The sequence below is a fragment of the Acanthochromis polyacanthus genome, chromosome 5 (genome assembly GCF_021347895.1).
Source record: "Acanthochromis polyacanthus isolate Apoly-LR-REF ecotype Palm Island chromosome 5, KAUST_Apoly_ChrSc, whole genome shotgun sequence".
NCBI classification, from domain to species: domain Eukaryota; kingdom Metazoa; phylum Chordata; class Actinopteri; family Pomacentridae; genus Acanthochromis; species Acanthochromis polyacanthus.
The window spans coordinates 26,714,485-26,736,811 of record NC_067117.1 but is presented as its reverse complement, the minus strand read 5'-3'; the positions used below and the strand labels follow the sequence as shown (position 1 = coordinate 26,736,811).

The following is a 22,327-nucleotide window of genomic DNA, read 5'->3' as shown; positions in this document are numbered from 1 at the left end:
CTGATGGTTTGATGGTCTGGGTCCACACAGAGCAACTCACTTGGCCAGCTTCATCTCAATCTGCTGGCGGATTTCCTGCCGCTCCTGGTCGCTGCGGACGGGGAAGATGTTGCGGTCCTCCAGCTCCTGCTTGCTGGGCCTGTTCCGAAGCTTCACAGCCAGCAGCTCCTTCCTCATCCTGCGTGGGAGGGTCCCTGTTGTTGTCGAGCACAAATTAAGGTCAGCAACGACACGGTGGGTTTTGTCGCGCTGCCACACACAGTTTTTTCCAGCTAAACCCACTGAACTGATGCTAATCACCACACAGTGTGCTTTTGTGCTTTCTCATAAGAGCAGAGAGACGACTGTATATAGAAATACTTCATTTGTGAAAGATTTCAGGATTTTCAAGTGCCTGTTTCTACATTCGCTAAAATAGATTAATTGTATTATTTATGCAAAGGTATGCATCCTCTTTGAACCTTTTCATGTTGTTTTATTTCATGTGAAATTTTAACTACACTGGAAAAAATGCCCCTCTCAAAACGAGAAAAAAAAAGCTTATTTCAAGGAACTTTGACCTTGAAATAAGTGAAAAAATCTGCCAATAGAACAAGTGAAAAATGGTTTGATAAGATTTCTTTAAATAAGATAAAATAAGAATCTTGAGATCTTAAAATTAGCTGGGAAAACTTATTTTAGGCTATATTTTACCAGGATTGCCAAGCTAAGGTGTCTTAAAATAAACCAGACATGCCAAAAAAAATAGCAGTTTTCATTCAAAAATAGATTTTTGCTTTCATGTAACCTCCTAATATGAGATGTATTAACCCTCCTGCTGTCTTTATTTATGGGCACCAAAAAATATTGTTTCCTTGACTGAAAAAAATCCAAAGAAATCAGCAAAAAAAATTGCCAAATTTCCGAAAATTTGCAAAACCTTCAGGAAGAAAACTCCAGTAATTTGTTAACAATTTTATTTAAAAAAAAATCCCCCAAATTTGGCAAGAAAATTCTTGTAAACATTTTTTAAAAATTAGTAAATATCCTAAAAATATCTAAACTGATTACATAAATATCAGGAAAACTTCTGATATTTTTTTCCACCAAAATATGTTTAAAGATTTCCCCAAAAAATTGAAAATGTGGACACCAGTCCACTGTGAAAATATATATTTTTTCCACATTTTCAAACTTTAAAACGGGACAATTTTGACTCGCAGAATGACACGAGGGTTAAACTTACTTTGAGTTTTCTTGTAAAATACAACTCAAAACAAGATAATTTCAAAATTGTTTGACTTAACAAGATATTTAAGATGCATTGTCTTAAAACAAGTCCCTCCATCTTGCCGAAATGTCACTTGTTAAGTGAATTTATCTTAAATCAAGTGGGATGACACATTTTGACTAAAAATAAGATAAATAGACTTGGCAAGATTTTGAGTTTTTGCAGTGTAAATATGCTGAACACAAATGTAAACACCAGAAATGAAGGTATATTCCTCAAACTGGTCAGAATCTAGTAGAGTCATAAAATCCTACATTCATCAAAACAAAACCCTCTTAAGTTACATTGGGGGTCATGAGGGAACAACAATTCTCAAATCCAGCCACAAATTCTAGACTCTGACTCTTTAGCCACTCTGAGGCATTAACATTTATTGTTTTGAAGACATTCTTGTGCAGCTTTGGCTTCATGATTGGGGTTGGCTTGTTGGAAAATACTTTAAATCTACACCCAAGCTCTCTTGCAGCAAGTTTTAAGCCAGGATTTCTTTTTCTGTTACCCTCAATTGTCACAGGAGTTCAAGGGTTTCCTAACTTAGTGTAAATGATGCTGCCACCACCGTGCTTTAGTTCGATGGTCAAAAAGATCTATTTTAGACTCAGGTGACCACATAATTTTATTTAACTCACTAAACGTATGCCAAAGAGTCATGAAAGGTTTTAAAGTCAGTGACTTTCTGTGTCTGCAGGAAACGACAACAAATGTAGTAACAACTGTTTCATATGGAAATGTTTGCATTTTCAAAGCAGAAAGAAAAACCAAATGAAGATTTAGCAAATTAAATAACTGACATATCGGGATGGGTACCGAGGCTGAGTATTAAATGAGCCCTGGGAAAAAGTTCCTCATATCCAGATGAAGAAATGCACAGTTTGACTGCTGAGATTACAGCTTTTCCATAAGCAAACATGTTATGTAAGCGAGCAGCCCACGCACAGACTTAACTAAATTATAAGAATCTGGGTTAATGAGTAAAAGGAGGCATTCTCCAGCCATTTGTTTAACTGTGAATGTCGTCATAAATTCAGACTGAAGTTCAGAGCATCACATCAAACGCCGTTCAGAATTTAACTTCCACTCTCAGAAGGCACAGAGCAGCGGGGATTTAGTCATTTAGGGACTGCAGAAACCATTAGAAATGTGCTGATATTTTAAAATGAACTACATTTTCCTGATATTTCTTCGATTAAACTCCTATTAAAGACATTTTTAACTTAATGATATCCTATATTCTATATATACGACCATTCAAAGGTTTAGGGTCTCTTAGAAATGTCCTCATTTTTGAAAGAAAGGCATTCTTTTTCAATGAATATAACATTAAATCAGCTGGAGTCTAGACATTGTTTATGTGGTAAATGACTATTCTCGCTGGAAATGGCTGATTTTTAAAGGAATATCTATATAGATGTACAGAGGCCCATTTCTATCAACCATCACTCCTGTGTTCTAATGCTACATTGTGTTAGCTAATGGTGTTAAAAAGGCTCATTGATGATTAGAAAACCCTTGTGCAGTTATGTTAGCACATGAATAGAAGTGTGAGTTTTCATGGAAAACATGAAATTGTCTGGGTGACCCCAAAGTTTTAAATGGTAATGTACGTTATATTTTATACACACTTTCATCTTTAAAAACTTTTACAAAACCATATGCTAAACTATTTATTATAAGGACACTGCATAAAGAAAGAAAAAGCAACCGCTATAGCATTTTCATGTGTGGTACTTTTTTTTAATTTAACGTCTATCTCTAAATGCATAGTCTGTATTCCTATTGCTTAAAAAAAAATAAAAAATCTTTGAATGCATTTTTAACACTTCAAAGCTATTCTTTGAGTTTTCAAACTTGCATGGGGTACATCGGTTAGTGATCATTGTCCTCACATTTAATGACACATTAGCCCATTAACCCACTTGGTGGAATTGTTTTTAAATGTGAGGATGTCTTTCATTTGACGGGCACATTGGGAGGTAAAATCCACTGTTAAAAAATCACAGCAGCAGATGAAAGGGGGACAAAGGGCTACTGAGTTACTGATGTTTGCTGCATTAGGGACTCCCTTGTGGATGTGTGTACAGAAAGCTGCAGACATCACGAACACGTAGTTGTTCTTATAACACTATTTTCTAGTCTGCTTGGAGTGCAGTAGATCAGTGCTCCTGTATTTTGTAGCCGATGTGCAGCTGATGCCCTTGTAGTGTAGTGGCTCAGCGGTCACAGAAAATTGGAGGGTGTATAGAATATTTCTGCTGCGACTTTCAGTTGGTCAGAATTTGGTGTAAACGACGTGAAAGAATGGATCCATCTGGCCTGAATTACATCAACAGTTGGGGCTGCTGCTGGTGGTGTAAAGGTGGGGGGGATATTTTCTTGGTACATTTTGGGCCTCTTAGCACAAATTGAGCATCATTTATACTATACAGCCTTCCTGAGCATTGTACCCAGTGTACCCATCTTCTGATGGCTACTTAAAGCAGGATAATGCAACATGTCACAAAGCTCAGATCATCTCAAACTAGTTTCTTGAACATCACATGAGTTCACTGTACTCCAATGGCCTCCACAGTCATCAGATTAGATAGAGCACCTTTGGGATGTGGAATGGGAGCTTCTTGTCATGGATGTGCAACTGATAAATCCGATGCTATCATGTCAATATGGACCAAATCCGCTGGACCAAAACCACCTTGTTGAATCTATGCCATAAAAAATTAAGGCAGTCCTGAAGGGAAAATGGGTCCAAACTAGTAGTAGCAAGGTGTACGTAATAAAGCATACTAACATATTTTAAATCCTAGGTGGAACCCTGTGATTTCATACAGGGTTACGGCTCATTTCATTTTGTAAATATCTTCTTAAATTCTGGACCCTCCTTCACTACATGTTTGCAAAATTACATTTGTGGCTGACAGATATTTGTATCGCATCATCATGCTGATACTGTGACAGTCACGCCCGTCATAATGCCACAGTTCACCCTTTAAACGTTTTTTCCCCCCAAGTCACAGACATGTTAATAGCAGGCGGCTGTGCGCCAATGACCCACATGAATGGCCAAGAATTAGGCCACCAGAGCAGATGTTGACGGGTCGCTGAAATTTAACACCCGAAAGTCTACGAGTCATCATCGCTGCAAATCTCCTTGTCATGCTCCGACTGTAAACAAACATCAGCGGAGATTATGCTGCCTCATTATCCAATGACGGGGTGAACAGATTTTGTTGGCTTTGTGCATTAAGAGGCAGACAACGGTAAAGCAAACATACCGCAGACCTACCAGAGATCACAGATTCGTTCCAGCTGTCCTGATCGCTCAAGTATTCATCCAGACGCCAGTTCTCCTTGTTCTCATCGGACTCCTTTTTGCTCTCCGACTCCCCGGAAGGCTCCCGTTCGGTACTGGACGTGCGAGACAGACGGCCGTCCATTCGGCGTTTTGGAGAAGAGCGAGTCTCCTTTGTCTGAAAACTGAGATCACACATGACAAGGCAAACCTGTCAATTACAACTCTAGGTTTTGTGTACTGATGGAGATGTAGCATGGCTAAAATTTAAAACAAAAAAACAACAACAAAAATAGAATCCAAAGGAAATGTTTGCTGATGTTAGAGGAGTTGGTCGCTTCCACTAACAGCAGTGACTGAAGGCCCAACGGTTTAGGTCATGTCTGCTTTAATATACATTTATATTGGCACCACTGCCTCAGAGAATTTAGACAAGTCAATGTAAGCAACGATCTGTACCGTGGTTTACCCTGGAAGTAAAGAGACAGTTAACTGGTGCCAAAGATCTAAATTTATGGAAGGTTTCTTTAATTAACAGCTAACATGCAATACAGCATCTGCATAAACTGCAAAGTTGTTTACTGCAGTAATACATATGATGCTACCCAAACAAATGATACAAATGCATAAAGGTGAATACGCTCTGTAGGATTATAATGTGTGACAAAAAAAGACAGACTAGTATTGATATTTCAGATATTAACTTTCAAACATCAGACCTATACATAAAAATCAATTTAGAAAATTTACTAAGAATAAAAAATTCCAAGGTGTAAGCTGTCAGCTGCAGTGATTCAACTATTATTCAAGAGTTGGACAATTTTGATAACTGAATAAAAATAATAACACTTGTTTGACCTAAAAAATCTGAACTCCTCGGGGCGACCATGACACAACAATCAGTGACTCAGCTGCAAAAATCCAGGGACTTTTCAGCTAAACTGGAGGCTGTGTTTACATAATGGACAGGACACCTTTCTGAGTTTGCTCTACTTCTAGCCACGGTTGTGCTGTTTCCATAGAGGTGTAGAACTTTATACTGGAGTGAAAAACAAACCGACAGTGAGGGAAAATGTGATGGGACGATCTGAGGAGTTTAATCGAGTCAAAAAAGGAAAATGCTGTTGTTATATCTTTGGATTTTGAACCCTTGGTTGGACAAAAGAGCATTTTATAGGATTTTCTAGACAATTCAATAAATTGAAGTGGTCTATATAAAAAATCACTAAAGGAATTAATAGATGCTTCTGTTTTTGGTCAAGATTCTCCATATTTCATGTGTGTGAAATATTCAAAGGTTGGGCTGATACAATGTTCTTTATTAATCTCCATGATTTGTTTTTCATTTAATAAAGAAAAACCCCTCCAGTGTCAGTATGTTTAATTTGATAACACAATCAAAAGCACATCATGTCTGACCTGTCCTGTCTATGTTTGGTGGCCAGGGCACGGTGCAATTCTTCAATGATGCAGCTGGGGGGCAGCTGTGAGTGCAGCGTCCCCCCAAGGTGAGGGGACCCGGTGGGTGTGGAGATCCTGCCTCTCAACAGGGAGCCATGAGGGTCTTTGGGGAGTGTGAAGTTCCTGGGTAAGGTGGCTGGGGACTTCTTAAGTGGCACTGGAGGAGCACCTGGGGAGGAAAGTTATCAGTCGGGAAGGTTCTTCTGCAAACAAGAGGCAGATTTCGCCACTGTAATGTTTGTCCTGGTAAACTCACCATCTAAGCTGCCCAGTCTGGTGAGCAGTTTGACAGGCAGGTTGGGAGGAGGAGGCGTACTGGCTCGTCTCTGAGGTTTGGCCGTGGCCGCCTCCTGCTTCCCCTCCACAGCCTCCACTTTCCCCATCGTCTGCTCTTCATTGGGGTTGCTCGCTGAGATGCTTTCATCTCCGTCTTCACTCTGGCTGGGATCTCCTGCTGTCTTTGAATCTTCAGTTACATCTTGCACTAAAATGAAGGAAGACAAAACAAAGGTTTGGGTTGATTCTGAGGACGCTGTCTCCATCTAGTGGTCAACCGGGGACATTAAACGGGGGTTAATTTACATCACCAGGAAATCTATTTTACTAATAATCAATCTTTAATCTGTCAAATTTGGGATTAAAATAAAAAACTCTACAATAACAACAAATAAGCATCCTGATTTGAAACAATTAAAACTAATAGAGTAGCATGTTAGTTTGGTGTTATTCACTAAATATCTGCTCTAAAATACAGAGAATATAAAATGACCTGAAGCAATATATACTGCTTGTATTTATGTTTTCTTGTTTTCTTGTCTTAATTTGTTCTTTTAATTGTGTGTGGTGTTTACATATAATAGATAATGTGACTATAAAAACAGAATAAACAAGAAAAACACTCAGAGAGCGCAGTACTCCACCAAAGCTGCTCAGAGTCGTATCATTTCTGACGGAGATGTCTGCACCGGTTTATTTGTAGTAGGATCGCAATCATTTGATCGTTACTACCAGGCAGCTGACGTAGTGTTCACTTGTTGTCATAGTTACGGTGACGCCATGCTGCTATCTCGCAATGATACAGAAATATTTAACAAATCCGTGGATTAAAAGCTGCATCACTGCCGAAATCTAGTCAGGTGGTGCTTGTGTCATTTTTGAACTTCCTTGAAAATTTAATCCAAATCCGTTTGTCCTGTTTTGAGTAATGTAGCAAACAGACAGATAAACAGACGGACAAACGTACGCTGATCATCATATAACTGCCACATTCCTTGGCAGAGTAATGAACTCTCTAAATAAAATCTATTCACAAGAGGGGCAATGATGTCCGAGTCAACAGTGTACTGTGTCCAAAATCATAGTCTTTCCATGTCTGTATTGTCCACCTGTCTGTCCAAGATTCCTCCCGTCAGTAGTTCAAGTCAACTGAGGTTTTCCATAGACGTGAATGCGATTTTAATGACTATCTATGCTGAAGTACAGCCCGAGTCTGATACTGATTGCTTTAAAATATCCAGTGAGAATACTTCATTACTTTTTGACACGCATACCATAGAAAAGTAGTAATAATATGGATCCCTTAGATTTTGCTTTTTACTGTTGCTTGTTTTTTACTTTTCCGCTCTTTAGCTCATTACTGCTCCATGCAGTTTTGCTATTCAGACTGTTACATCTCATGATATTGATGCTCAAAGTTGGTTGTAGACCAGTTCTAAACGGTTCTGTTCAATCACGGTGCCATCCAGAACCTTTGCTAATCTCTCCCTCTTATAAGGTTCGGATGCAGGCGTTGAAGTGTTTCTCAGTCCTGGCCTTTGAGAACACTCAGGTCTCCATGACACTGGTGAATGTGCTGGTAGATGACGAGCTGCTCTCTCAGGTATTTGTCAAAATGACGCAAAAGGATCAATCCATTGAAATGCAGCTAAAGATTTTGGCTTTAGATTGTGACACCTGCAGGAGATGTAGAATGAATTTTGCTGCAGTCTTTAACAGCGTTTCAGCATGTTTTTCTGCCCGTAAAGATTTCCCGTCTCTATCTCCTGTGCTTATAAAGGTATGAGGTCTCAAAAATGCAGGAAAAAACAATGCAAATTAAAAGCAATTGAACAGTCTGTAACTCAGAAAATATCCATAGTATTAGGGTGAAATTCACCATGGCTTCACTAAATACACTTAAGCTTTTGTATGTAAAAAATGAGCTGATTTTATGAAGGCCAGGGAGGATTTCTTTCCAGATTTGGTTGATTTTATATGGGTTTGTCACTCCAAGCAATGCCTTTCATACTGTACATAGTCATATGATATACAAATATAGAATAAAAACAGCCTTAAACCTCTAATGACTGATGATTTTTGGCAACTTGCAGGAACTAAAAACAAATTACGAATACTGACATGCCTGTTTACGACTTAGTTATGTTTCCTACCACTTTGTAATTCTTCCCGTTTTTGGTCTGATTTGTTTTCTACCAACTCCTGAAGGAAATATCTGGGTCTTTAACTGCTAAATGCTTTGCTTTGTTCATCATGTTAACTGTGTTTGTCTGGTGTTGAGCAGGGAGTGTACAATGGATTTTTTTCCTCTAAAAACAGTTTACAACTGCAACTGGAAAGGATACTTTGAGACAAAGTGGGACTGAACAGTAAAGTTGGAGGCCATAAAGTCCAAAAAAACAGGATGAAATACACAGACAGGGTGCAAATTCTCTGAAGGTTTGCTGTAATGTGACACATCATACACTGTAATTTGATTCCTTTCATATATATGACTACGGATTAGGCTAGCTCGTCACCTAATTCTACTTCTTAGCACCACCTGATAGTGTAATTACCCAATGCACCTTTAACCCTTCAATAAAAAAAAAAAACTCTCTCTGACCACAGGATTTCACTCTACCTGTGGAAGCCTCTAAATCGCTGCCCAGGTCTTCACTGGTGCTGGCCAGAGGCGCCACAGGCTCCTCATCTCTGTCCTCGCCATCAGAGTTAGTCGGGGTGTCTGGATCCTCGCCGTTACCGCCACAAGCGAGATCTGACTCTGCATACAGCACACAGGGAGGATACGAATGAGTCCGCACAGCATTTGGGGGTCGTATGGCTGAACAAGTGGACTGTGATAAGCCTGGAGTCATTTATGTGGTTGCACCTGTCTCCGTCTCCCCGGGGCTCCTCTTCACGAGGTCGTCTCTCTTCTGCCGTACAGCTGCCTTCTTGTCCACCGCTACACAACACAAACGCTCATGAAACTAGTTCACTGACTGCACGCGAGAGTAAAACACATGGACGTGCAAATACAGCCAGTGTAGTACGGTGTTTGCTGCCACACTCCAACATCACACTCACCTGCCGAGGGCTTCAGCTTCTCGTTTTTCTTTTTCCTCCACTTCCACGGCTTGAAGATGCGCCCCAGGCTGGCCAGCTTGCTGTTGCGGCGGATGGGAGGCGTACGAACCCCTGAGACCAGGCAACCGGAATGCAGCGCCCTCTGCTGGTCCATCACATCTACAACACAAAACACGAGCGCCTTCAAAACAGACTGCAGACAAACAGCTGTGAGGACAAGAGGAATTTCTCCTAACACAATTGGCTGAATACCACCGATGCCCCATCATCATGTGAGAGCGCCAAATGTGGGTCAGCGACTGTAAATGCCTGATTGATTCCAGCCTAATTTCTAAGGAGAAGTGAGTGGAGGGCAGAAGACAGAGCGTTGCATTGTTTGCGTGTGACTCACATGGTTTCAGGGCAGCCAGACCTTCCTGGACCGAAACACACAGACAATGGAATGCTTTTAAAAGACATCTTGAAAGAAACACCGGGAATAAATAAAATCAGCTTCGGAACAACTGGCCAGAATGGACATCTGGATCCTGCACTACCTTCAGATTTTGAACTATTTTAGGCTGCACACTTGTCTTGGTGAAACACACAGGAATGTGATGAACAGTCACAGTGACAGAATCGTACAAATCTTACATGCAGCTGCTGACAAACATCCTCCTGCACCTCCATGTCCTGTTTTTTTGTTTTGTCCTGCATTTTTTAGTATTCCTGGGCACTGACAATAATTTATTGTTGTTATAATGGGAGGCCTACTTTTGGAAGGAAGGTGGCTTTAAGTTCACAGTGGAGTCTGAGATTGTGGAGGAAGATTATTTGATATTTAACTAGTTAGCATGTTTACATTAGAGTTCCAGATTTACTGTTCCTCTCACTCCCACTGTCCTCTTTACCCTCTATCTCCCCTACTCCTCCATTTCCTCTTGTCCTGAACATGAGCCAGAAAGCCGGCATGGCTCAGTGGGTAGAGTGGCTGTCCTGTAACTGGGAGGTTGCCGGTTTGATCCTCGGCCCATCGTGCTCATGTCGAGGTGTCCCTGAGCAAGACACATAACCCCTAATTGCTCCTGGTGGGTCGTGGTTAGTGCCTTGCATGGCAGCTTCCGCCATCAGTGTGTGAATGTGCTGTATCATGTAAAGCGCTTTGGATAAAAGCGCTATATAAATACAACCATTTAACACACTGGAATAGTGCTCTGAGGACCATTTAATGCCACTTTGTTTGTTGGAATTAGTTTTTGTTGTTTTGTTATTGAACTGAAAGCAGATATTCACTGAATCTGACAAAAAATATATTGGATTATACTCAACTTTTATGGTTTTGACAAGCTTCACACATAAAAATAACAGTGCTCTCTGTGTGTTGGAAGAGTCAGTGTATGAATACAGTTAGTAAGTAGCAGTAATTTGACTTATTAGAACTCCAACACAACACATCCATAATGTATTATTTTTACTACCAGCAATTCTAAGTAATGACATCTGCAATTCAATTCTAACTAGTCTAAATATCGATTATTAATATGAACAAATAAGTCCTCAGAAGTGGTGATATTTACTGTAGAAATCTACTACTAAAGATGTAAGTACAATATTAGACATCTAACTTTCAATTGTGACAACTCAAAATGAAACCACTGATACGTCTGCTTGGAATTTTTTCTACTAAGCATTTAATTTCAGACCTCATAAATCTGAAATGCAAAATGCAATTGTCACTAGTAAAAATGATATTAATACAAGTGACAATTTACCTTAGAATATACCTAAAATTCCTTTTAAATCTAGTCGGAATTGAACTTATCTAAAATAAAGGTCCAAATATCAGTGTAGATATTAATGAAAAACATGTGAAATAGATAAGCTAATCAGGGTACCATAGCATTAAAAATAATAATGAGCACATGTGATCACTGGCAGTAAATTGTTCCTTCATCGATGAATCTGCATAATATTTCTCAACTCAACAATTAATCCTGTGTTCTATAAAATGCCAGTCAGTAAAAAAAATCAATAAATAATGGATAAATTGTCTATTTCACACAGCTAGCAGTCTAAAACCCAAAGATACTGAGCTTACCATCACATCTGCGGAACCAAACAAGAAAAACAGCAAAAAATTTACATATTATAAAAAAACCAACTGATTGTTAAAATTCCATTTCTAAACTTCAATCTGTCTTTTCAGCTTCATAATTTACAAGCAGGTATTTTACAGAAAAAATAGTCAGACTAAAAAAGTGACCTCAGATGTTGGCTTTTTTTCCAGCCTTTTCTGACATGAGCCTGATCCAGCCTTCTGTTGGGAAGCTTCATGCTCTGACTACATTCTGATTAAAGTCAGAGGCTTCAACAAGAAATCTCAGTAGGTGTTTGCAATGAAGACTGCAGTAAATAAAAGAAAAATAACCTCGCATAGCCGAAGATATTCTGTTAATAAGACAAAGAACTCCTCACATTTCAGATGCTGGAACTTGAAAACGTGCCAGTAATTTCAATTCACCGATCAAAACAGCTGCAGATTGCTTCTGTTAATCAGCAGAAGCTCTGATCTCCTCCCACGGACAAAAAGCCGATAAACAACCATCCCTCTCAGCTGCTTCTCTGACTGCTTGAAGGGCTCTTAAGGCTGCAGGTGAGGCTGTAGAGGAGGGATCACAATGACAGACAGGCAGCCAGAAAGCCACTGAGGCCGACTGAGCTGACTTCTGTTCTGCTGCAGCAAGTGACAGAGAAAGAGAAAGAGAGAGTGGTTCCTCAGAGAAAGGACAGAAATAGTCACTCCTACACAGTCTGGCTCCGCAACAAGCTGACACCTCAGGGAGCCTACAGCTGAGCCGTGGGCTCACCAACAGATACACGAACACTTTCATTTTTCCGTCAGCGTCGATTAATTCCACAACATCTGCTCAGAGATCCCTTAAGAAATTAATTTTATACACTTACAATACATTACTGGGCCCTGCCACACCATTAGAGGACAAACTTAAAATGGATATGACAGGAATTTCTCTTGCCAGGTGGGTATATGTGCAACATATTCACGATGTGACATGAAAAACAAGGAAATATATCTTCCACATTCTGCAAAAAAACACAGGGAGCAGCCAGGGAGGAGCACAGTTGCAGACGAAATATTAAACATAAAATAATCACTAATTAGAGTTTCCTGTCAGAAAATAACAAAGATATGGCCATCGGATTTTCCTAAACGCCAAAGTAGGATTTTGGAATTTCTTGTTTTTGTTCAGGAAGCAGCCCAAAACCAACAGATATTTAATCTACAAACACATTAGATTTAAAAAAAAGAAAAGAAAAAAAAGCAGTAAATCCTCGTACTCGAAAAGAAAGCAAGGCAGAGAATAGGGATCAATTGATATGGATTTTTCAGTTCTTCAATGCCAATGTCGATTATTTGGAATCAAAAAGGCAGATAAGCAATTTGTGGAACAGATATCCAGGCTTCTTCATTAACAACGGTGATTATAACTAAATATGTAAAATTGAAATAGGATGAATGATCTTTTCTGTTAATGTGGGATCAACTGATCAGTTTGTTTCCTGCAGTTCTTCTGTAGTTTCTTAATTTTTCACTGTTTTGTTGCCCACTAAGGTTCAGATCTTAAAGCATTATTAATAATGACTGTTCTCCAGACACTGAGGCTGCCTCCTAACTTAGCTGTTAGCGTGGCCTTAACCACTGTGAGAGATGCTAATTTCCTGGGTTGTGGTTTGTGTTCGGTTTAGGTAACACATGCAATTCATCAATGAAAATTCCGATAATGTGAAAAATGCCAAATAACAGCCACAACAATTGCCATTCTAGTAGTCGGTCCATCCCTATTAGAGACTCTGAGTCCATTCCAGCTGTTTCATCATCATTCACTGCACATGTGTTAATGAATAGAGCTCTGAACTGACACCGCCGACTTCCTCCAACAACACAAGGCCGATCACAAGTGAGTTTATTGATCCACGAACAAGCAGCACATTTGCTCCTCGCCTTTCCACTGACACTTGCAGCTGCTCCGTCGCCAAACAATTGCCACAAGCAGGTCAGTCGCCCAAGTCATGCATGCCTGACTGGGATGCGGCGAGAAATTCAGGTCAAACCCGTAGTAACTGTAAGCAAGCACGCCCAGGGTCAGGCTGCCGTTGCCATGGTTACCACGCTGGATGCTGCAGAAAGGAAAAAAGAAAAAAGAAAAAAAAGGTCCTCGGAGGCAGAGAATCACCACGGCATGAGGAATAGGGAGTTGCTGGGTGGATGGGACGGCTGTTGCCACACGGAGAGATGCAGAGCTGCAGCCAATCACATCCCGCCTTGTAGGGATGCATAATGTAAGTCAGGCGAGATGGTGTGTTCATAATTTGTTAAGTCCTGTTGAAATATTTATCCAGGTGGTTAAGTGTGCATGGCTTCTTTATGGCATCGGAAAAGGAAATCACTTTCAAGCAAAATAGGTGACTGTGGAGAGTAGTGAGGAGGCCAAACACAGCAGCTGGAAATGTCACAACATTGCATAGTATTTGTTGTCATGAGCCCAACAACAATCTTAAGCATATTAAATAATGGCATAAAACAAGTCAGAAAAGGAATAATAAACTGCAGATTTATCACAGTGATGACAACTAAATAAAAAGCAACACAAATCAAGCACAGGTTGCTATTAAAGCTGAAGAAAACCACAAGGCACCATGGGAATATTATCAAACACTACATTGCACATAGAAGTATCACTACTAACATGGACGTAAACAAATGACCCCTCACAGTAATATTGTGCTATTTCTTTCCATTAGCAGTCCGTAAATCGGTAAATTGTTTCTGCAACACTTACTTATCATAGGACTCACAGCTGTCCTCCTCCGGCTCACATCATTTGTCCCCAAACGCACAAACTGACCGGATGATTTCGCAGCTGCGGTGGATTTTTTTTTTTCAATTTAAGATACAAAAAGAAAGCTCTTCGTTTAAAATATCTCCTTACGAAAGCCGTAAAATGTCTTCAACGGCGGCTGGAGCGGCTGGAGTGAACAGAAAGTGAAGTAAGTGCGAGCATCAGCCGGGTTTACATCTGCAGCTAGCTGCTAGTGTTGATGTGCCGTAGTGTGGACCCCGCCCCTCCGGACGGCAGGAGGAGGGCGAATAAACAGGCGCTCCCTCCCACTGCAAAAACATAGTAGTAACCTGAACAGCTGCTTGGATGCTTTCACACACAGATGGCGGTTTTGTTTACTAATGTTGCTGTTGTAGTGTTTTTTTTTTAATATAGAAGAAGGTGAACATGTTTTCAACTGAAGTGCATTTGTTTTATTGTGTTTACAAAGCTAAAAATTGCAACTCAAGTCATGCACAGGGGCGGAGCTAAAGGGTGGCAACCACATATTAAAGTTTGGCCACAGCAAACAACCAAAGGCTAAGGCTTTTGTCTATTAATAGAAGTAGAGTTACGTCCACTGACTACTGTTTTTCTGGTCAAATATTTTTGCAGAAGCATTTTTCTAAAACCATAGTTTCCATACAGAAGCTTTATTTTTATTCTTTTCGGTCTGGAACGGGTGTCCAATACATTTTACTGTACAGTATACTGTGCATAATTGTGTTTGTGACAAATTTTGGATCTTAATTTGAACACATACACTGTGCACAAAATCTTTACATACTGTTTCATATGTGTGCATTTTATTGTTAACGTACAATTGTTGCACTCTATTTTACAGCGCTAAAACATATTTTATAGAGATGTATTTTCTGCAGACCATGTCTTTTCTAAATGAGTAATTTCTAATTGTCCAAATTGCAGCAAGATTGAGACAAATTCATAAACAATGGTGCAAAAATACTAATAAAAATTTGTATTAATACATTTAATGGAAGCAGAATGATATGTCACAAGACAAAACAAGAAAAAAGTTCTTTTCATTTTTTAAATTTTGGAAAATATGATTAGTTTAATATGAATTTATCACAGTAATGCTAGTTAGTTCACTACCATCTTATATGTTTCAATAGAGCGACATAATAAATAGGGCCAAGACTCGAGTAGTGTCCAAAAGTTTTATTTTTCCAATGTGTTCCCTACACAGTTCACTGGATAGTAGTTCTTAGATAGGATGTTGAGAATGAATGAATGATTTCAGACATAGCCATACAACCAAACACTTCTGACCAACCAGAGAATGTTGACACTGATTCTGTAGCAACTCACACATTGTGTCTTATTGTCACTAAAAAAGTGCATAGACAGAATAAAAACATCTCTCTTTTATGTGAAAATAAGTCTGTGTTTGTACGTGTTTCCACTGGATAAAGTGTAAATGATTTAGGTTTTGCTGTGGATTTATTTGAAGCTCTTGCAGATTTAGAGGTGATAATTTCAGTCATTTCTATAGATGTAGTTTGTGCCACAGATTGTACAGCAGTTGCTGAATTAGGCCTACATATGCTCCATTTTTCTTCACTGATGCAAAATGGGTCAGAACAAACACACTGTAAACACCTCTCAGTGTAATGCAGCACAACCCAGAGTTTCAACGAACAATGATTTTCAGTATGCCTACGATATTCTCTATTATTTCATGAATCATTCCGTCTATAAAATGCTCACAATCACAACAAAACCTAAATGCTTTGAGTTTAAGTTTGCTTTCGACAAATCAAACAATCGCACAATCAACTGTGAAACAGCTACAGCCTCTAATTATTAGCATCGTATCAGCACTAATATAAAACCATTTATACAAATCTATAAAACTATAACATAATTTATTTCAAGACCACTGCATTTGACTGTGTGGGCATTAAAATAAACTGACAACAGAGTGTAGCCAATACTATAAAAACTGTCAGCAGAGTAATGACATTTTTATCATTTTTGATAAACACCTACTTCAAATAACTCTGCAATAGCTAACCTCAATGTATTCCAATCTAGAATGGGTGTTTATCTTTCAGGTTTATGCAAAAATAAATTCAAATATTAAGCTCTCCAACACTGACATCTGTACGAGCATCCAAAATCCATTATCAGTCCAGCTATAATTAGCAAATCTGTACGTTTATGCCTCTCAAACGAACATAATCATATTTAAATTCTACAAGCTGACATATCACATGACAGGGCTGTACATCAATCACTGGCACTGTAAGGTTGTACTGAAAAGTGTGCTGGAAAGTACGATAAGTACAGCTTTCTGTTGTAGGTAAACGTCCATAAATCAAATCATTTTCCAGTTTAACACATCAGGAAATCAGCTGATAAATCTGTAGAGAGAATTAAAGTCCATCACTAAAAGTCCAAAAAACTAAATGTTATTGTGGAACAAGAGAAAAAGTCTGACAATCCCATCTCCATCCATGGAGCTTTTCTGCTAATGTGTTTCACCCTCACAGGAAGTCAACATAAAAACATCAGGCAGCTACTTTAGCTCAGAAAATTTACACCACAGAAAACACCAAAGGTGATAAAAGAAGAAATGAGCTCACACCCAGGTCACAGCAAACTCCCTGTTCAGTGATAAAGCCACAGATCCCTTTGCAATAATACAGGAATACCGCTTTGAATTTTTTTTTTTTTTTTTTTATCAAGGTACAATGTTATGATTTCTTTCCACAGAAAACCTCAATCTGCTTTGTTGAATCTATTTTTAAAATCCATTTTCTTGTACTTCCATAAACTTTGATGGCAACTGAGACTAATTATTAATTATTCAGGCTACATCACTTGATGTGTAAACAAAGCCTTTGTGGTTTCAGATCGATCTTCTGAAGGGGCTGCTCATACATTAATGGCAGGAAGGGCCAAGTTACATCAGAGATGATAAAAGTCGGTGGCTTGATTTCTCCTCAGGGACGCACAAGCAGTAAGCAAAGAGTATAAACAATGATGTCGGCTACTCAGCGAACAAGGCTCTCATCCAATATTTACAAGGCCTCCTTTAATGTGGCCCAGCATGCCAAAGGGTTGTGCACACAAATAGTGATCAGTTAATAAAAAGCTGACACGACCTCAAGCTTGCCAACGTGAAGATGAAGAGATCTGCAGTAACATAGTGTTCACATAATGCAAGCAGATAGAGAATATTTATTAGTACTTCGGTGGTTGGAGCCAAGGAGATACCTCCTTTGCAAACACAACTTTATAAAAGAAAATAATGCTACATGGACACTTCTTGATATGTGGATCCCAATAAAGGAGCCAATGAAAAACAATGTGCTCCAGCTTTACCAAATCAGACATTCTTGGGGTTTCAGGCAGCTACGATGGCAACATCGCTGACGGTTACATCTGAATAATATTTATTATTCCTAGTAGGACCAGCTATGTTAAGAGAAAAATGCGTTGCATGACATTTGTTTGTATCTGATTTCACTTATTAATGAACCACTGTAGCTCATTTAAGCTTCTAAACTGGTGTGACAACAAGGTCAGTGGTGGGTCTAACCATCTAGGAATAATGTGTTAACAAGTGGTGACAAATTAAAATGTCTGCCTTGGAAAAAACAACACCACCACAAGGTCCCCAAACTGAAACACCTAAAGGAAATACAGCTCTAATAACACCTGTGTTTGACGCCTGCAGCTCCACTATGAGAAAATTAGTACATCTTTATTGCTCATTCATTGCAAATGGCAGTCTTGTTTCAGTATTCTGGTATTGGAATGTCATGAAGTATAATCTGGTAATCAGAATTTACTGCAGGAGTAGAAGGGAACAACATCCACAATTATGGTTAGATCATAGAACCAGGTTTAAAGATTTCTCCAGTGTCTAAGTATAGTTGTCTGTACATAAATGGGTACCCAGATAGCAAACTATGGGTGAATCAATGTTGAATCTATGTTGAGACCTAACGTCGAAATTATACAGAAAGCGCAAGGTTGATAAAATGTTGAGTCAACGTTTGCTTTTCAACCATAAATCACACTTTACTCAGATAGCAAAAGATGTTAAATCAATGTTGAATTAGGGTTAAGAAGGTTGAATTGTGGTTACGGTTGAAGACTGATGGTTGGATCAACGTTGATTCAACAACATTTTGTTAACATTGAAGTTTGTGTTTAAAAGATACCATTGAATCTACGTTGTATTTTGGTTTCATTAAAATGTTTGACAGGTCAATGTTTAATTAATGTTGAATCTGTGTTTGCAAACATGTAATCTATGTAAGCAAACGTTGACTCAACATTTTATCAACCTTGCGCTTTCTGTATAATTTCTACGTTAGGTCTCAACATAGATTCAACATTGATTCACCCATAGTTTGCTATCTGGATACTCCGCAGACAGAAGCTGCTAATAGCAAGCTTGCATGTCTTTAATTTGACCAATTTATAAGTCTCGGGTTTTGGTTTTTGCAACAAAATGCAACCTGATTATGTCACCTAAAGCTCCAAAAAGTGAGGAGCATGCTTTTCTTATTGGGTCTAAGTTTGCAATAAGTTCAGGTAATTCTTGCATCTTTCATTGAGCTTCAGGTGCTTAACAAATAAAAATTGTATTATTATCCTTCAAAACAACAAAATTGTCCTGAACTCAGCCCAACAAAACCTGCAGTCACGTGTTAGAAGTTGACAGTAACCAAACACTGCATGTGCGAATCACAAGCTTCACACAGTGTATGAGAGTAATGCTGCTGTTTGTCGTCTGGTAATGTGAAATTGTACAAAATGAGATGATGACACACCACTAGAATAATGATTTTTCAGTATCCAATCGTAATGCATCAGTGTGTTTCTATCAGCAAAAACGAAACTGCAGAGGGTATTTGCAGGATGGCCGTGTATTGTTACGTGCCTTATCAGTTTGGCACCTTTGCATTTTCACTGGTGATAACATGCAAATGATGAGTGGTGGCGGCATGTGAAGGTATGCGGTGTTGGAAGTGTGTGTGCTGACGTGTTTTGCATTCACTGGGGAGATGACGGAAAACGGAGAAACACGCCGTGCATCAGCAGCATAACTGCTCAAACCGGCAGTTATGGAGAGTCCATTTGTGGAGCAATTTGCACCAAAGCACTTTACAATTGATTGCAGACCTCAACCGCAGAGTCGTCACATTCTCAACGACAGGAGAGCTTCTGCGCTTCAGCGATTAGCCGCGAAGTGACTGAATCAGAGGACAGTTATTGATAGTCTGACATAATGTCAGAGGGTTGACAAAAAGGAATTACTGATAATTTAGTCGCAAGTCTGGAATTCCAACGAAGAGGGCTCATTTATAGTACAACTACTTGTGCTTTATATGGCATACCTTTTCATTTATTTACAAGAAACCTGAGATATCATTGATGTAACACATACCAAGAACCACACTTGTTGTAGATTCCTTGAGGATTTTTCTTGGAAATATTTGTGACTAAATATACATGGATAGCTTAACTACACTTCTTTTTTTTTTCAAAGCAAACTGTCATATTATCCAAATATGCACCCCAAAGACACAGAAGTGAACATTAAAGCAGAGATTCAGTATTTTCTGGTATGTCATGTCAGGCTCTGAGCTCCTCCACAGGCAGTACGTGGGAGACTGACTGTGATTTCGTGACGTCTTTGACTTTTAAAGCAGCCTTTGCGTTGCTGTAATACTGCCAGATTTAAAACATAAATTTCTTTCCCGAAACCCTGCTGCTGCTGCTGCTCCACTCCAGCACTGTTCCCCTTTAAATCTGCTGAATCATTCATCAGGTACAGCCACAGCGTGCTCAGCCTTGGAGCCAATGCAGTGTCACAGTGACAGATGGGGGACTGTAGCAGTAGGGAAGACATGGCCTCGCCTGCGTGGAGTGCGTGAGCTGCAAACAGAATAGTCTCAGGGATTCCTCTGAAGGGGATGTTTCAGTGTTGGGAGGAGGCCGGGATTCTCAGGCCAGACTCGATGCTGCCTCGACTGAGCAGGACAGTACTTATTCTATTTTTTTGATTAATTGCCTTCCGGAAGCCAAGGTGGCATGTTCAAATTGGATTTTCTGACTGACCAACAGCTTAAAACTTGAACATATTCAACTGACAGAGTATTTTCTTGTGTGATGAATGATCTGACACTCCTATAAGCAGGAGGTGCTTGTTCAGTTCCTTCCAAAACCTTCAAGTATGATTGTTACGCAACCAACCGATGAAGATCAGATGACAATTTTAGATTTCTTTCACTGGTATGGAGAAGGTTTGAAAAGGCTGAAGCACAAAAATGACTTAGCTGTGTTCTAGTACAAAAGTATAGGGGCCACGCTTCCCATGCATGTTCTTTCATTCTCAAGCATGTGCAAATAACTACAGGGCAAAATTGGGGCCGAATTTAGTTTGAGATACAAGTATGTAATTTTCAATAATGCTAGTAGCATAAAATGCTCAAAATTTAAAGATAAAAACAAACATTTAACTTCAGGCTTTTTGAGGATCCAGAAATTTAGTTTTGTCTGGGTTTGTGGTAAAAACAAAACTCTACAATCATACTAGCAGCTCTGTTAGGCTGTAGTTAGGCACAGAGTTGCATCACTATTGTAGCGATTTAAACCAACAAGAGTCACAGAGAGACTGAGACTGGGCCTGTTTGTCCAACTAAACAAAAGAATCCACTGAAATCTCCAACGAATAAATGTAACCTTTTATTAAAGAAAAAGATAATCAACTCATGATAATGTGCACAAAGTTATAATCAAAGTAACCAAAGAAAAATAGCAACAATAGCGGTCAACAAAAAAATACAGTGACCCAGCTCACCCCCTCTCAAACAAAGAAAAACGTCAAGCCATGTGAACAGGTGAATATGTTTGCTTGATTATCCTCGCCTATATGTAGGTGACCCACTATCAACCTATTTAACATAATCACAAAACAATACGATAAACAAACAAACAAAAACAACAATTAATATGCCCTTAACTTCATTAATTTAATCAACAAAAATTCCTTTATGGCTCCTAAAACCATGTCAATGATAGTGCTAAGCTAGTAGAATACTTGCTACATTAGTCATCTTAGTTTAATGTCTCAGCATTGTAATATTTGCCAACTGGCACTGAATACAAAGACAGGAATGAAATTCATTTTGCAGGTATTTCTTCATAAGAACAAGGCAATGGATGAAAAGCCAGTTGTTCCAATGTATCATGAGCATTTGTACAAAATTCCATGGCAATCCATCCAATACTTGTTAAGATATTAAAGCCTGGACTAAAGCAGTGGACTGAAAGCCTGATAGATCGATTCAACGTGGCTAACTGTAACTACTTGGTGAGCAAACTATCATAGTCATGGCTACAAGAAATAACAAACAACCAATGTGCTTTGTTGACCCATCCATCAAGCCCAACCTTCTCTCTACAAGGCTTTTTGTTGCTTTGTTTCTCACAGACAAGAATTGTAAATAGCAAAACCACTGGAGGTCAGACAAACTTAAACACAGACTGTATCAGGTATCTCAGCAAACAACAAATACTACCATTTGTCTGCGAGGACAGTTTGCAACTTTCTGTCGATTAATGATGCGACTAATTGGTCCAGCAGCAGCCTGCCGAGTTCATGAAATGAAGCCAGAGTTGCTCCAGTCTTCTTGACTGAGCCAGAAAACTACAGAAAAGGCTCTAATCCATTTGAATAAATGGCACGTGTCTGTGTTTGGGGGATGCTTGTTGTCAAAACAGCTGTACATTGTACTTCTTTAATGGGGTTCACTTGAAGCAGCGTTTCAGTGCTGATTAGTAGCTATAATTTGGACTTTTTAGGGATTTTTTTCTACAGGGAGATTCACGTGTTCAAGACCAGCACCCAGATTCAGCAGACTGATTTCTGCAGCTGCTGCCCCCACCTCCTCCTCTTCCTTCTCTTACACTGCTGAGACATTCAAGTCTGTCAGAGTGATCAGCCTCTCCGTTCCCACTCTGGGCTTAAGCGTTTGCTTTAATTACATCTGCCACAGCGAGCAAAGTATCTCTTTGTGAGATAAAGCCCTCGTGAGGCTGTTT

The 22,327-nt window shown here is 39.3% G+C and overlaps 1 protein-coding gene across 3 annotated transcripts in view; it reads right to left on the bottom strand.

The window, feature by feature from the left end:
• The window catches only part of phactr3b (phosphatase and actin regulator 3b), a 64,851-nt gene that overhangs the window by 31,719 nt on the left and 10,805 nt on the right, over positions 1 to 22,327 (bottom strand). The window contains exons 1-8 of one of the 3 annotated variants that reach the window (XM_022194258.2): positions 14,201 to 14,449; positions 9,363 to 9,521; positions 9,166 to 9,240; positions 8,917 to 9,057; positions 6,274 to 6,501; positions 5,976 to 6,186; positions 4,551 to 4,741; positions 41 to 194 (exon numbers count right to left, since the gene is read on the bottom strand). In XM_022194258.2, the coding sequence (XP_022049950.1) occupies positions 41 to 194; positions 4,551 to 4,741; positions 5,976 to 6,186; positions 6,274 to 6,501; positions 8,917 to 9,057; positions 9,166 to 9,240; positions 9,363 to 9,521; positions 14,201 to 14,207 (1,166 nt within the window). In that variant the 5' untranslated portion in view covers positions 14,208 to 14,449. Of the gene's footprint in view, positions 1 to 40; positions 195 to 4,550; positions 4,742 to 5,975; positions 6,187 to 6,273; positions 6,502 to 8,916; positions 9,058 to 9,165; positions 9,241 to 9,362; positions 9,522 to 11,816; positions 12,044 to 14,200; positions 14,450 to 22,327 lie in introns of those variants that run through there. The other 2 variants (XM_022194259.2, XM_022194256.2) reach the window with 2 other exon arrangements.